A 16877-nucleotide genomic window follows, 5' to 3' on the forward strand; every position below is an offset into this window, starting at 1 on the left:
AGACATATGGACTGTTCAAGAATCTAGTCACGCCGATGAAGCCAAGTGCAATGTCATATAAGGAACTGAAAGCAGCGTTGCTAGCGCATCACAGGCCGCAACCACTAGTGATCACGGAGTGTTTCAAATTTCAGAAACGCAACCAAAAGGAAGGTGAATCCGTGGCGGATTACATCGTGGCTTTGAGACAGCTATCAGTGAGCTGTGAATTTGGACAATATTTGAGTGATGCGCTCAGAGACAGACTTGTAAGTGGACTGAACTCGGAGTCGATGCAACGCAAATTGCTGAGTCAGAAGGATCTGACATTCAACCAGGCTTGCGAAATTGCGTCATCTATGGAGCTGGCCTCTAGAAACACGCTGGAAATTGTGGGTAAGACCAAGGATTTACAGTCAGTGAATGCTGTGAGCGAAGCTAAACTTTTTCAAAAGAAAGGCAAAGGAAAGTTTAAAGGGAGAGATGATTCTGAAAAAGGAAAATACCAGAAGAGCGAACTGAGAAAAGAAGAAAGCAATAAATGCTACAGGTGTGCTGGGAAACACTCAGCTAGAGACTGCAGGTTTAAGAATGAGAACTGTCATGTGTGTAACAAAATTGGACACATTGCAAGGGCCTGTAGGAATAAGAGAACAGACAGACAGACGCAGTATGTGGAGGCAGAGTGTTCAAATGAAAGAAAAGAGGATGAATCAGAGTTATTTGGAGTGTATACAGTGTATACAACCTCAAACAGAAAAAAAGGAATTGTGGTAAATGTAAATTTGGATGGAAAGTGCATGGACAAGCAGCTGGACATGGGGGCAACAGTGTCGCTGATGTCAGAACTGTCATACAAGGAGTTCCTGTCGCACATACCTTTAAGCAAAACAAGCATGCAGCTAACTACATATTCAGGGGAGAGAATTCCATTGCTGGGATCCATTGATGTGCCAGTGAAGTATGAAAAGCAAAATGTCACACTGCCGTTGGTCATCATCAAAGGGGACAGACCGGCCCTGAACAGAAACTGGTTAGAGAAAATTCAGTTGGATTGGCCAAATATTCTCATGGTGGAAAAAGCTGAAATGGCCTCCGACCCAGCATTAAAAGCAGTGTTGAGACGACACTGTAAGGTCCGCCCACTGGTCCAAGGATGGTAGAAGGGTTCTTGCGCGTTACTGTCTTTCCTTTTTGCAATAAAACAGGATTGAATTAAGCACATTTTCTTATAAATGTATTACCTCTTTGTTTTATCTGACTCCAATAATAAAACGTTTAAAAGATATTTGGTGATCATTAAATTTAGAATTTAGGTGTTTGATCATTCTGTTTAACACGTTACTTTATATTGAATTTGTTCATTCGGTTCTCAGTCGCACAGGGTCCTCGCACCAGCTGTTATGTGGGCCCACGATCACAAACTTGCCAGTCTGATCAATAACCAGAGGTTATGGCTAAAGCAATTTAACAATGCTGCCCATGCTTGCTATTGTTAAAAGGTACCCATGTAGCCCCATACAATCGCCTATACAACAACTTAGTTAAAGCTCTGACAATAATCAGGGGTTATGACCAATACTACGAAATAATATCTTGATAGTAGTTTATCTGGTCCCATATAGTTCACAATATAACTATATAACAACTTAATTAAAGCAGAGGCAATGACCAGAGGTTATGACCAGTACACCTTTGTCTAGCCCCATATGGTGAATGCAAATGCATAACAACTTAGTTAAAGTCAAGCAGTTAGTCAGAAATCTAGAATCTTGCTCATGTTTTATACAATCTGAGATCTAGTATGTACTTAACCCTGGTCGTAGATTTGCGGTAACAACGGATACATCGTGATCAACCGAAGTCAATAATTTCAGAGTAAACCAGAATAATCCAAACATAATTTATTAACAAGGTAAAGGAAACAGTAATTCAATTCCGATTCAAACAATAAAACATTCATCAATAATATATACATCATCAATTCAGAAATGAAAGAAATTAGAAGCATTTACCTGGCAATGAAAAAGACTACACACAGCAATCGTGCGGGAGATCTGTTTACAGATTCCCTGAACCTTTTGCCATCTCTCCCTAAATACCCAGATAATTCAATAGGACCAAATGGTGGTGTCTTAGGTTTTGGTCCCCTATTCAAGGGGTCACAAATGGGCAATCAGAATTTGTGATTGAATGGGTTATCGATACCTGTAGAAGGGGGCACTTATTTACATACAGGAGGTAGTTTGCATGAAGGACCTGCAGAAGGGCACACCTTAAGTGACACAATTTTTGATGATAGCAAACATATATATAAATTCACTTGTTGTACACACTTAACATTGCATAGATTTAGAGTGTATTTTAGGTGAGGGAGAAAGGATGGGGAACAGGGCGTGAGGGGAGAGGGTGATGGTGAGGTGTGAACTGCTCGGTGTGGTGCGTCTCAGACGGTGCTGTTACTTATGCAGGAGGGTGTTGTAGAGAGTGTTCAAATGTTAATTATCAGGAAAGTCCTTTGTTCCATAGGGTGAAGTCGTTCCTCAATCTAGACGGTCCAACTCCAGCCTTACAACACTCCGAGGTATTTTCTGACAAACCAAGTGCAATTAAAGATTTTAAAGCTACCATCCGTGTTCGTCCTGATGCAACTCCGATCTTTCAGAATGCGAGACCCGTTCCTTATGCTTTATGAGAAGCGCTGGAAAAGGAACTGGAAAGACTGGAAAAAACGGGCATAATATCCAAGACTGAAAGAAGTGAATGGGTGGCCCCAATAGCAGTCGTGCCAAAAAGTGATAAGTCAATCTGCATCTGTGGTGACTATAAAGTCACTATAAACCAGAACTTAGAGGAAGAAACATATCCACTGCCCAACACAGAAGATAAGTTGGCAGGCGGAACGTTGTTTAGCAAACTGGACTTGGCGCATGCCTATCAGCAATTAAAATTAGACCAGCATTCAGAAAAATACCTCACCATCAATACTCACCGTGGCCTGTACAAGTACCATCGTCTCAGTTATGGAGTGGCCAGTGCTCCTTCTATTTTCCAGGCTGTCATGGATCAAATCTTGCAAGGGCTAGATCATGTCACCTGTTTCCTTGATGACATCCTTATCACTGCCAGTACAAAAGAGGAGCATGTTAGGAGACTGGATGAAGTGCTTTCCAGTCTAGAGAGGTAAAACTTTCCAAGTGTCAGTTCATGCAAGGCAGTATTGAGTATTTAGGCTATCGTATCGACAAAGAGGGTCTACATCCAACTGAGGAAAAGATTGCAGCGATTGTTAATGCCCCAAAACCAAACAATGTCACAGAGCTACGGTCGTTTTTAGGCCTATTGAACTACTATGGTCGGTTTTTGAAAAACCTCTCCAGTCGGCTGCAGCCTTTACACAATTTGCTGAAACAGAAGCAACCTTGGAGCTGGACTTCAGCATGTGACACAGCTTTTGAGAAAGCTAAACAGCTGCTGCTCAGTAGTACAGTGCTGGTACATTATGATGGAACCCGACCCCTGAAATTAACATGCGATGCCTCACCTTATGGGGTGGGCGCAGTTATCTCGCACATTATGGACAATGGTGAAGAGCGCCCAATAGCTTTTGCACTGACTGAAACCGAGAAAAAGTATGCCCAAATAGAACGTGAAGCCTTGTCCATCATCTATGGAGCTAAAACGTTCCACAAATACATCTATGGATGGAAATTCACACTCATAACTGACCACAAGCCTCTGCTGGCGATACTTGGACCGAAGGCAGCAATACCAACCTTGGCAGCCCTTAAAATGCAGTGCTGGGCTTTAGTGCTCATTGCTTATAATTATGACATTGAGTACCGCAAATCAGCTGACCACATGAATGCGGATGCAATGTCCAGACTACCAACTATGGGCAAAGACTGTATCGGGGAAGAAGGAAGTGTGTTCTACTTTTCCCAGGTGGATGAGCTCCCTGTGTCTGCTAAGGACATAGCACAAGCAACACGGAACGATCCAACACTATGCAAAGTGTGGAATTACACTGTGAATGGCTGGTCAAACTATGTGTCAGAGGAGAGTTTGAAACCATACTTCACACGCTGGCATGAATTGTCAGAGGACCAAGGGTGTGTGTTGTGGGGTATGCGTGTCATAATTCCACCCAAATACAGAACCAGATTACTAGACGAGCTACACCATGAGCATCCAGGAATTTGGATGGACCTGTGGTGGCCAGGATTAGATGGCTGCATTGAAGAAAGTGCGGAGCTGTAGCGGTTGCATGTCAGTTCAAAAGTCACCTGCAGTGGCACCCCTTCACCCGTGGAGGTGGCCTGAGCGGCCATGGCAGAGAATCCACATTGATTTCGCAGAAAAAGACAAGCAGTTTTTTCTAGTAGTGATCGACAGCCATTCAAAATGGCTAGAGGTGCCTCACACGTAAAAAGTACACAACGGTTTCCTTTTGTTGGTAATCAATGGCACGATTCTGCCCTCATAGTGACCATGGTCGTGACAGATTGCTGTAGCACCTCAGCTCAAGAGGCTCGTAAACCAACCATCTCTTACTACGAGTCCATTTATAGCATCAATTAAACATGAACGAACATGAGAATCAATGTTTCAAACGCAGAAAGATGTCAATATACACAATTTTTCAAGTTTAACTCCACCAAGGTTAATCTTCTAATTCCTGACTGCTTTATCGGACAAAATGGCGGATTACTTTTGGTCATTATTTGGGTAGCACACATATTCTGAATGTCTTCTGCAAAATTCAAATGAGCCATTTTAATCTAGATTAATTCCAAGATTACAGTGAGATTAATCTAGATTTAAAAGAAATAATCTATGCCCACCAATAGTAAAAACTGTTATTACATTATGAGCTCAAGACTTTATGTTTTGAGAAAATTACTACATTGTGAACATTGTATTACATTATGTGCAGTTATTACATTATGAGTTGCTACCCTGGTTGTCAGGTTGGGTGGGTGGTGGTGAAAGGAGCGAGGACTCAATGATGCAGGGAAAGGAAGGGCTTTATTAATAATAAAAATAAAAACAAAAAAACAAAAACAACCCCGAGGGAGAAAACAGACTAACTAAAACTTGACCTGACCTAGAACTTGACACACAAGGAATAATATGACAAATTATGACAACGAACCAGCACAGGACTGCAAACACAAGGAGAATAAATAGGAGAGCAAACAAGGCAGGTAACGAGGGAGGACAGGTAGGGCAAATCAACCAATAATCAGGTAACAAGGTGGACGGGGTCAAGACAATAGACATGAGCACATGGCCAATGAAGACAAATCACAAGCCATGTGCTTACACAAGATGAGACATGAACACGTGACTATGAAAACTCATAAGCCACGTGTTCACACAAAACAAGACAACATGAGAGCACGCAGCCCGTGAAACACAGACTGCGTGCTACACAAGACAACACCACAACATGAAAGCACATGGCAGGTGGAAATAACCGCGTGCTACACAAAACATGAGACAAGAGAGCACGGCAAGTGAAAGTACACACAAACCGTGCGCTCACAATAAAGACAGGACTGGGAGCGTGAGTGTCTGAATCCCAACACAAAACCGAAACCAAACTAGACACGAGTGCCGGGATCCGAACGCCACACTCCCAACATGAAACAAGGCACGCAGACAAGAGAGCGCACAGCCCCGAGAACTCGAGACTGTACGCTCACACAAAAACGCGACAAGAACGGGAGTGTCAGAGCTCTGTCACAAAACCAAGAAATAAACTAGACCGAAGTGACAGAACCCTGACACTACCTCCCTCTAAAGGGACGCCACCTAGAGTCCCCTACGAGGGACACAAGACAAACATAACATACACGACACAAGACAAAAACACACCAACAAGACAACATGACAGAACATCAAAACACAAAGACAAAGAGGGGAGGGAGGGGAGCCAAGTCAGTCAACAAAACAAAAACAGAATGTCTTTAAGGAAACCAGGGAGGGACGGGAGGGTTGAGCCAGGGAGATTCAGGCAGGTATGGGGTCCCGGCTAAGAGCCAGGGCGGGACCGGCGGGACAGACCAGGGCGGGACCGGCGGGACAGACCAGGGCGGAACCGGCGGGACAGACCAGGGCGGCTTCAGCTGGTCTGGGGTCCTGGCTGAGGACCAGGGCGGTACTGGAGGGACCATCCAGGCAGGCTCCAGCAGGGCAGACAGCTGGGGTGGCGCCGGTAGGGCAGACAGCTGGGGTGGCGCAGGCAGGGCAAGGCGCTCGGGTGGCGCCGGCAGGGCAAGGCGCTGGGGAGGTGCCGGCAGGGTATACGGCTTGGCAGACGGCTCGGGTGGCCTCCGGAGCGGACTCACGGACAGGAGTGGGCTCTGGGAAGGCCTCCGGGTTTGAAGCGGGCTCTGGGAAGGCCTCCGGGCCTACAGGGATGGAGGAAGACTATGGCAATATGCCTACCTCCTCTGTGGGCGCTGCAGCTTCCTTGGTCAGCTCTGGCGGTGCTGCAGCGGTCACAGCAACCACTGGAAGGGCTGCAGTGGGTTCAGCCACCTCTGGGCAGGTGGCAGATGAGGCTGACCTGTTCTTCCTCCTCCCTCTCCCCGAAGAGGTCATCGGAGGACTGGGGACTTGGCAGCTTGTGAGGGGAATGGGAGGTGGACCAAGAGGGGGAAGGCCACCCTCCTCTCCGCGGTTGTGAACAAACCCCACAAACTGCCAGAAAGACAAAATCCCCAGCATTCCCATCTCCCAGGCGCTGACGGGCTCATTAAGGCTGCTGTTGAAAATGTCCTTGAGCGCTGCATCGCTGATGTTGAGCCCCTCTGCTGTGAACACAAACAGGTGAGCAAACTCCTTCACACTGGCTTCCCCTTGCCGAAGAGAAAGGAGCTTGCTGCGCTGATCCTCCATCAGTTGAGCGGAGGGGCTGGGAGATGGAAAAAGGAAGATGCCCATCCTTCTGCTGAGTCCTCAATTGGCTGGTTCGTTCTGTCAGGTTGGGTGGGTGGTGGTGAAAGGAGCGAGGACTCAATGATGCAGGGAAAGGAAGGGCTTTATTAATAATAAAAATAAAAACGCCACGCTCCCAACATGAAACAAGGCACGCAGACAAGAGAGCGCATAGCCCCAAGAACACTCGAGACTGTACGCTCACACAAAAACACGACAAGAACGGGAGTGTCAGAGCTCTGTCACAAAACCAAGAAATAAACTAGACCGAAGTGACAGAACCCTGACACTGGTTCCCTTGACATAAAAGATTTGTCCATTGGCTTTTGGATTATTGCAGAAAATGAATGAGCATTCAAATGCTAACATTTATCAGTAATTTTAAACAGATGTAGTGCTGCTGGGAGATTGTCAAGAGAACATCACGTCACTCAGTGTGTAACTGATCTCGCACAGAGGATGAACTTCATGAACTTCTGTTTTTCTTTGACTGCACTGCTCTGAGGTAAGGCTTGTCTCTTGTGAACTGATCTTTTTAAAAGTAGAAATCAATAGAAACATGGTGTAATCATTAATTCCATGACAATGATTATTTATTTAATAAAGATATTATTTAGGGATGGGAGAGTCTGCAGTCTCCAGAGACTATTAACTCTCTCAAAATCTTTTTAGTTAAACACAGTAATAACTCACAAGCTGAAGATAGAATTTATTGCTTACAATTGTAAAAAACAAATTGGGCACAACTGGGCTAAAATGTTTTGGGCACACAAGTTTTAATTTCTTTCCTGTGTTTGTGTCAGAGCTCCAGTGATGTCTGTGTTCCAGATCACATCCTTCATCTTCATCATCAGCTCTGTGTTTCTACACACTCACTCAGGTTGGTCCATATTACAATTTCTTATTTTTTTGATTGATCACATTTACCAACAGAACCACTACTGATATGAAGACATAAGAGGGAACACAGTGTGCAGGCATGTGATTGGCAAAGTACAAGAAAATGTACTGAGCAAAAATTACCCTTAAATTTGTATCTGTTCCTTAGATAAAGCTATCATATTGCTACAGAGGACTTTAAATGCATGGCACAAGTCATATTTAAGACATTATTACTTTTATGGTGCTGTTTTGTCCTTTTTGAAGTTTGACTTCCCTATGTCAGTGTACGCTTTTGTTGTGTGCAAGAACAGTACGGGAAAAAAATCTTTAAAATCTTTATTTCAAGAAAAATAGTCACGCAGTTTGGGAAGAACATGAAAGGAGATTTTTCTGAATTTTCATTTTTTTTGGGTGAGCTGTCCCTTTAAGACCTTTACAGTTATAATGCACTAATATGTTTTTATGTTCAAGCTGTTGATATCTACTCTGCCATGATGCCTCAGACAGTAACAGCTCTGACAGGCTCTTGTGTGCAGATTCCTTGCACATTCAACATCTCCGATTTTAAGGACAAATGTAACACTGCAAAATCTATTAATGGGATCTGGCTGAAAAAGATATCACAGTTTAATAAAATGACAGTTTCATAACTTTTAATAGCAGTAAAAACATCATTAGAGGATTCAGTGACATACAGATGACTGGAAATCTCAGTGAGAGGAACTGCACAACTGTCTTCTATAACATCATGAAGAATCATTCAGATCTCTACTACTTTAGACTGGAAATGGAGCCAAATGTGTTCAGAGCAACATTTAACCCCAATCAACCTGATTCAATAAAGACTGTGAACATCACTGTCATAGGTAAATGTCATCTCCACTGTCTTTATCATACAGGTTCTTATGCTTTCCTTTACTTGTAAGTCACTTGATAAATGTAATAAATATTATTAAAATATTATTTACATAATTCACTAACATCACTAAGTAACGATTTCTTAATTATGAACTACAGTCATTTATTTCTGTAGATTCACCACAGCCTCCTGAACTTAAATCCAATGATAAATACTCTGTGATGGAGGAAACAACAGTCAATCTGAGCTGCTCTGCTGAAGCCCCCTGCCCCAAACAACCTCCTACAATATCCTGGTCCAACATCCCTGAATCTGCCAACATTACAACACAGTTACAGGAGAAACATGATAAAACCCAGTCAGTGTTTTCATACATGACCTTTAAAGCTTCATACATGGATCACAGAAGGAACATCTCCTGCACTGCTACATATCCAAGAAAAACATCTAATGACTCAACTGTGGAGAACACCGTGATGCTACGAATCCTGTGTAAGAGATTTGACTTCTTACTTCCTTTGACATAGCTTTGACATTCTGCTACTTAGACAGAATTTGGTGTTTATCTACCCAGAAATGTCTAATGCACTGGTTTTTTTTTACTGTTTTTCATGTATGTGCTTGTGTTTCTGTCAAAAGTTCCTCCAAAAGAAACTCACATCACCATTAATCCATCTGCTTCAGTCTCTGGTGGCACTAATGTGACTTTGACCTGCAAAAGCAAAGCTGGGCCATTAAATGACATGAACTACACCTGGTACAAATGTGGACAAGTGATGCCAGTAGCTTGGAGAAAGAAGATTAGTTTCATTGTAACTCATAATAAAACAGGATTGTACTTCTGCATTGCATAAAATATATATGGCAGTCAGTCATCAGCAGTGATCCAGCTCACAGATGAAGGTGAGGGTTGCCAAAAACACACTCCTTCGGTGACGGGATGGGTGATGTGCGTGTGCAAAACTTTGGCCATGATTAGCTTAGCATGAGAATGCATCTCTTTAACAATGTAAATAAATCATAATACATGAAAAAGCATTAGACCCCCCCCCCCCCCCTTAAAAGCTCTGTGTGTCTTCCTGTAATTACAAGGGGTGGACAATGGTATATGACATCACATCACTAAAGTCATGTTTAAAGGTGCCCTAGAACGTTCTTTCACAAGATGTAATATAAGTCTAAGGTGTCCCCTGAATGTGTCTGTGAAGTTTCAGCTCAAAACACCCCATAGATTTTTTTAAATTAATTTTTTTAACTGCCTATTTTGGGGCATCATTAATATGCACCAATTCAGACTGCGGCCCCTTTAAATCTCGTGCTCCCTGTTCTCGGCTGTGCTGCTCCAGACGTTAATACTGGCTTGTGTAATGCCTTGAACATGGACTGGCATATGCAAATATTGGGGGCGTACATATTAATGATCCCGACTGTTACGTAACAGTCTGTGTTATGTTGAGATTCGCCTGTTTTTCGGAGGTCTTTTAAACAAATGAGATTTACATAAGAAGGAGGAAACAATGGAGTTTGTACTTTTCCATGTACTGAACTCTTGTTATTCAACTATGCCAAGGTAAAGGGCACCTTTAAACATACTAGCAGAAATGAGACACCTTTAGAAACTTTATGTTTCAGATTTTTTTATTTATTTTGTCAGACGAATAATATTTTACACAACATCAGTGTCTCCTAAGCCAGCATTAAAATAGTGTAATAGTTTGTGATTTTAGTTAGTATAGTTGGTTAGTATTGTTGATGAGCAAAGTTTGCAAAAACAAAGAGTACACAATAAGCATGATGAATAAACATGCAAATGCTAACATTTATCAAAAATATAAATTTAAAAAAAATTATTTGAGCATATCTGCATATTCTTGTTATGGCTTCCATCTTTAAATAAATGACAAACATTTAAGCACAGAATGAACAGAGATAGATTCATGATGTCTCATCCTGTTGTGCTGCTGGGAGATTGTCAAGATAACATCACGTCACTCAGTGTTTAATAGATCTCTCATAGAGGAAGACGTCTTCATGAGCTTCTGCTTTTCTTTGACTGCACTGCTCTGAGGTAAGGCTTGTCTCTTGTGAATATTTAAAATGTATAAAGCAACATATTGTAAACATTAAGTTCATGACAAGACTTATTTAATAAGATATTAACCAGTGGAGAGTCTGCAGTCTGAACCCTGAAGTGACAACTCTTTAAATCTCTGTAGTTAAACACAGTAATAAAACAAGCTGAAGGTACTATTATTATTTTTTATTTATTTATTTTTGGCACACAAGTACATTTAGTTTCTTTCCTGTGTTTGTGTCAGAGCTCCAGTGATGTCTGTGTTCCAGATCACATCCTTCATCATCATCGGCTCTGTGTTTCTACACACTCACTCAGGTTGGTCCATATTATACTGTTTATATTTTTATTTATTTTTAAATAATCACATTTATCAGCAGAACCAATTGATATGATGACACAAGAGGAAAATTAGTGTTCAGGCATGTGATTTGCAAAGGATAAGAAAATGTATCAAGTAAAAACTATCTTTGTCTGTTCTTCAGATAAAGCTATCATAAGGCTTCAGAAGACTTTAAATACAGGGCACTAGTCATATCTAAGTCATCATTACTCTTATGGTGTTTTTTTTTTTGTTTTTTGTTTTTTTGAATTTTTGAATTTTGACTTCCCTATATATGTCAGGGTACACTTTTCTTTTTTTTTCTGAATTTTGATATTTGAGTGAACTGTGCCTTTACCTCTCTAAGGTTTAAGTCATAATGCACAAATGTGTTTTTATGTTTCAGCTGATAATTCTGCTGTGATGTCTCAGACAGTAACAGCTCTGACAGGCTCTTGTGTGGAGATTCCTTGCAAATTCAACATCTCCAATTTTGAGGACAAACATAACACTATTATTGGGATCTGGCTGAAAAATAAAACACAGGTTACTGAAATTGTTTTTAATAGCAGCAAAATCATCATTAGAGGATTCAGTGACATACAGATAACTGGAAATCTCAGTGAGAGGAACTGCACAACTGTCTTCTTTAACATCATAATGAATCATTCAGACTCTTACTACTTCAGACTGGAAATGGAGCCAAATGTGTTCAGAGCAACATTTAACCCCAATCAACCTGATTCAATAAAGACTGTGAACATCACTGTCATAGGTAAATGTCATCTCCACTGTCTTTAACATACAGGTTCTTATGCTTTAGTTGTAAGTCACTTGATAAATTTAATAAATACATTCAAATGTAAATATTATTCACATCATAAACTAATATCACTAAGAACAGTTTCTTAATGATGAACTACAATCTTTTTTTTCTGTAGATTCACAACAAACTCCTGAAAAACCCAATTATCAACACTCTGTGATGGAGAACACAACAGTCAATCTGAGCTGCTCTGCTGAAGCCCCCTGCCCCAAACAACCTCCTACAATATCCTGGTCCAACATCCCTGAAGCTGCCAACATTACAACACAGTTACAGGAGAAACCTGATAAAACCCAGTCAGTGTTTTCATACATGACCTTCAAAACTTCATACATGGATCACAGAAGGAACATCTCCTGCACTGCTACATATCCAAGAAATACATCTAATGACTCAACTGTGGAAAACATTGTGATGCTACGAGTCCTGTGTAAGAGATTTGACTTCTTACTTCCTTAAATCCACAAAGTGCTGCTTAAACAGAATTTGGTGCTTATCTACCCAGAAATGTCTAATGCACTGGTGTTTTACTGCTTTCCCTATTTATCTGCTTGTGTTTTTGTCAAAAGTTCCTCCAAAAGAAACTCACATCACCATCTATCCATCTGCTTCAGTCTCTGTTGGCACTAATGTGAATTTGACCTGCAAAAGCAAAGGCAGTCCATCAAATGACATGAACTACACCTGGTACAAACGTGGATATGAGAAGCCTATAGCTCAGGGAAAGAAGATTACCTTCAATGCAACTCAAAAGAATGCATCATGGTATTTCTGCACTGCACAGAATCAACATGGAAAACAGTCATCAGCAGAGATCCAGCTCACAGTTGAAGGTGAGTTTACACAATCTAAATGTAGAGAACAAGGTCATTTACAGACCTCAAGCAATAAATATTATTTGAAATGCAACATTTTGTCCAGTTACAGACATTTCACAAGACATGGGACCACCTAGACACTCTATGCTTATAATTGCTGGTTGTGTGGGAGGAATCGTGGCAGGGCTCATGCTCTCTGCTCTTGGTTTTTGTGCAAGGTAAATTTAGTTACATTTTCAGTTACTTAATCATCACTGAGGTCATTTTGAAACAGACCATTTTAACATGTGTTTATCATTGTGCTTGTGTTAATTTAAGCCTCAGCCAGAGTTAGAACATATTTGACTTAATAAAGTGATCAGATCAGCTTTTACAAAGCACTTTAATCATACAGTCAAGTCAAGTTTTCAGTTTAATTATTTATTTCCTCTCACAGGACCAGGACAAAGACACACAGGGGAAACAATGCTAGACAAAATGAGTCCTTGAATCAGGTTTGTGAACTTCCTCACACACCAGTCATTTCACACCACTGCACGAACATACAGGGGTGCCGATAAGGGGGGAAGTTAGGCACACTCTTTTGGGGCCCCAGAGATCAGTTTTATTAGTAGTAACAGTCAGATTACAGTCAAATGTTACATTAACTTCCAACTAACATTTAAAAAACATTTAGAAAATATTAATAACATCATAAAGACGTTATGACAATGTTGTTCTAAGAACGTTTTCTCTCAATGTTATGAGAATATTCTTTAAGCAAAAATAACATTGTATGGTTGTTCCATGAACGTTGTTCTCACAATGTTTTCTCTCTATATTACGAGAACATTCATTAAGTACAGATTACATCGTAAGGACATTTCATGAATGTTGTACTCAGAACGTATTATGATAACATTATGAAAACATTCAGCAAATAATAACATTAAAGAAACACTCCACTTTTTTTGAAAATAGATTTTCCAACTCCCCTAGACGTAAACAGTTGAGATTTACCGTTTTCAAATCCATTCAGCCCATCTCCGGGTCTGGCAGTACCACTTTTAGCATAGCTTAGCATAGTTCATTGAATCTGATGAGACCAATAGCATCTCGCTCAAAAAAGACCAAAGAGTTTCGATATTTTCCCTATTTTAAACTTGACTCTTCTGTAGTTACATTGTGTACTAAGACCGACAGAAAATGAAAAGTTGCTAAAATTGGTACCGCCAGACCCAGAGATCGGCTGAATGGATTCAAAAACAGTAAAACTCAACACTGTAAAAAAAATCCCGTTGTTTCTACGGAAAAATACCGGCAGCTGTGGTTACCAGAACAATACTGTAAAAATGACATCTAACCGTAAACATACTTACGGAGTTACATGTGAATTTTACATTTTAAATCTGTTAAATTTACGGTAAAATAACGTATTTCATTAACTGATATAATGTTAATTTACCAACCTAATGAAGCACTAATATCTGTTTTGTACCTTTATAATACACTGACAGTCACCAAACACAGTGGTGATGAGAGTCACATGATGAATCAAAGTTCATCACAAGCAGCTTTTCCACAAGCTGAGGAAGACAACATTAATGTATAGAAGGTGCACACAGTGTCATTCACACACACACTAAACACCATCATGGTAACATGCATGAAATTTTAAAAATGCAATAAACATTAATTTAACAACATTAGATGTAACATAAAACCCTAATGTACATAACTGATTAGAAAAAAATGAGAAAAACTAAGAAGAAACAGAGTTATTTCAATGAAAATATATCAAATGTGAAGTGTCACGCAGGGAATTGTGGGAATGTCAATTTACGGTTTTTCACTGTAAATTTTACAATGAATTGTTATTTTTCACGTCCAAAAACTGTGAATTTAACGGTATTTTACCGTAAAATTACATTAAATGTACCGTTAGATCTATTACAGTTATTCACCGTATATAGTACGGAAACTTTCTGTAAACCAATCAACAGTTTTTCACCGCAGCATTTTTACAGTCTTTTACTGTTAAAATCACGGTCATTTTTTACAGTGAATTGTTTAACTCTATAGGGGAGTTGGAAAAAGAGCCATTTTTCAAAAAAAAAGTGGAGTGTTCCTTTAAAAAGGATGTACTGAGAATGTTATCCTAAGAACATTTTCTCTCAACATTATGAGAACATCAGTCAAGTACAAATAACATCATGAGAACGTTCCAACAATGTTGTTCTAAGAATGTTTCCTCTCAACGTTACGAGAATGTATTTTGACTATGAAAACATTAAAAGACTGTTCCTGAAACATTATTTTAGGAATGTTTTTTTTTTTCTAACATTTACTTTTACATAACGTTAGTTAAAATTATGGAAACGTTCCCTGTTAGCTGGGTTTATATTGACAAAGCGGCTTTTAAAAATGCAGTAAGATAGATTCTGCAGCCAATGAACTCACATTTAAATAGCAAGGTATACACCTTATTTTGCAGTGTGGAAGTAAGATATTTTCTCTGAATGTGCAAGAATTCTGATTCATAAATAACTAGAAGAATAACAAAGTGCAGTAAACGGTAACTTTGTTATTCTTACTATTAAGGCAATATTAAAATGTGGTACATTTAATGTATTGTGGTACACAATAATATAGTAAGAAATACCAGTTTGCAGTATATCAAGCAGAAAAAATTAGCTGTTTTGTACAGCTAAAAATAACTGGATGGCACAGGAAGCCGGACACACTCAGTTTACAAATGGCCATGCCTGCTTTTATGTTCAAAATAAGGTTGATAATGTTTGCTGTGAGCTGGTCCTGCAGCACACTATCAGAGTCCCTCCGAAACCACCTCTGCCTGTCTAGATCTGTTAGGGGATTTATGCATGTCCATGCAGCAGCAGCATGTCTATGTAGCAGTAGCAAGTCCATACATACGCAGTAGCAGCAGCAGCAGCGTGCTTAGTAGAGTCTGCTGAGACCAAACACATTAAAACTGTAATATCCATTAACTATTCCTAGAGTTGTCATGGTTGCAATGCTCACTAAAATATACAACAAATATTTGTTTGTTTGTCATTTTTAGGTGCAGAATGAAACTATAGACAGGAATTCTACATATGCTAATGTCCTCACCATCACCAACCAGGACAACAAGATCTCTGATGATTATAGTGTGTGTGAGCCTAAGACCGACTACAGTACAGTGAAAGACTCAACGGATGAAGACGACAATAAAAAAGGTTCAGATGTAGTATATGCTCAGGTCCATGTGTTACAAAAAAAAACAAAAGCCATCAGTGTTGTGCCTGAGGTCATTTATGTTCAGGTGAAAAAATAATTTTTTACATCTCGTAGCAAAAAAATCTCTTCATGAAAATAAAATCCTAAGCAGCTACTTGAGGAAAATTAAAAAAAATTAGACAAAACAATTGTCTGATATTGCTTGCATTCAAATTTAAATTAGAAATTCTTGTGTTCCAGTAACACTCTGAAATGACTTGCATGTTATATTTCTGTATGCTTGTATTGCTATAGTATATTGCTATATACATTTTCAGCTTTTTATTTTCTGATTAATAATGAATCTGTTTTGTTAAAAACAGTGAGTGATGGCATTTCTGTTTTCATTTTGTTGGATAATAAAAAGCTACAAAAAAATGTATGAACTCTTTGTCAGTATGCCTATTTTTCTGTTACTTTGTTGCAAAAAAAATGTACATGCAACATTTTATAACTTAAAAAATGTGTATAATATTCCAAAATAAATGAATAATTAAAGGGTGGTACTGCTTTGTGGTGATTGATTCATACATTTGTATAACTGAACAAGGTTTGACTAGGACTACCTTATCACAATAGTCTTTTGTGAAATCAATTGAAGTGACAGATAATGTATTTAAAGTTTATACAAAATCTGTACTGTGAGGATTATTGGTGTGGATTTGTGTGGATGCTGTGAGCAGGGGCGGATCTACCGGGGTGGCACAGGGTGGCAAGTGCCACCCTAAGAAAAAGCATTGCCACCACATCTGCCACTCCAGATTTATTCCAGTATAAAATATAAATGTACGCAGTGTTTTCTGTATCACATTTTAGTAACATTGCTATAAATGCAATGACATGCAAATGACTCTGTGTAGTTAATGTCATCAACAGATATGACTCTTATGAACTGAGAGTCAAAAACACGACAC

The 16877-nt window shown here is 39.8% G+C and overlaps 1 protein-coding gene across 1 annotated transcript; it reads left to right on the forward strand.

Annotated features, from left to right (window-relative positions):
- Positions 1–8503: 8503 nt before the first annotated feature.
- LOC137014426 (vascular cell adhesion protein 1-like) lies at positions 8504–16455 on the forward strand. The gene is made up of 11 exons (XM_067378729.1): positions 8504–8672; positions 8840–9157; positions 9305–9438; positions 10672–10733; positions 10984–11057; positions 11468–11836; positions 12003–12317; positions 12457–12720; positions 12815–12923; positions 13142–13199; positions 15767–16455. The coding sequence occupies exons 1-11, from the start codon at positions 8504–8506 to the stop codon at positions 16019–16021; spliced, it is 2127 nt and encodes a 708-aa protein (XP_067234830.1). The 3' UTR covers positions 16022–16455.
- Positions 16456–16877: the final 422 nt, after the last annotated feature.

Source organism: Chanodichthys erythropterus, chromosome 23 (assembly GCF_024489055.1).
Source record: "Chanodichthys erythropterus isolate Z2021 chromosome 23, ASM2448905v1, whole genome shotgun sequence".
Lineage (NCBI taxonomy): Eukaryota > Metazoa > Chordata > Actinopteri > Cypriniformes > Xenocyprididae > Chanodichthys > Chanodichthys erythropterus.

Bases quoted from the DNA above. Each gene is read 5' to 3' on its own strand.
- LOC137014426 (XM_067378729.1), top strand. From the start codon at position 8,504: ATGACTGGAAATCTCAGTGAGAGGAACTGCACAACTGTCTTCTATAAC. The intron at 9,439-10,671 runs GTGATGCCAGTA...AGTGTTTAATAG, and splicing joins CCTGGTACAAATGTGGACAA to ATCTCTCATAGAGGAAGACG. The intron at 12,721-12,814 runs GTGAGTTTACAC...GTCCAGTTACAG, and splicing joins GATCCAGCTCACAGTTGAAG to ACATTTCACAAGACATGGGA.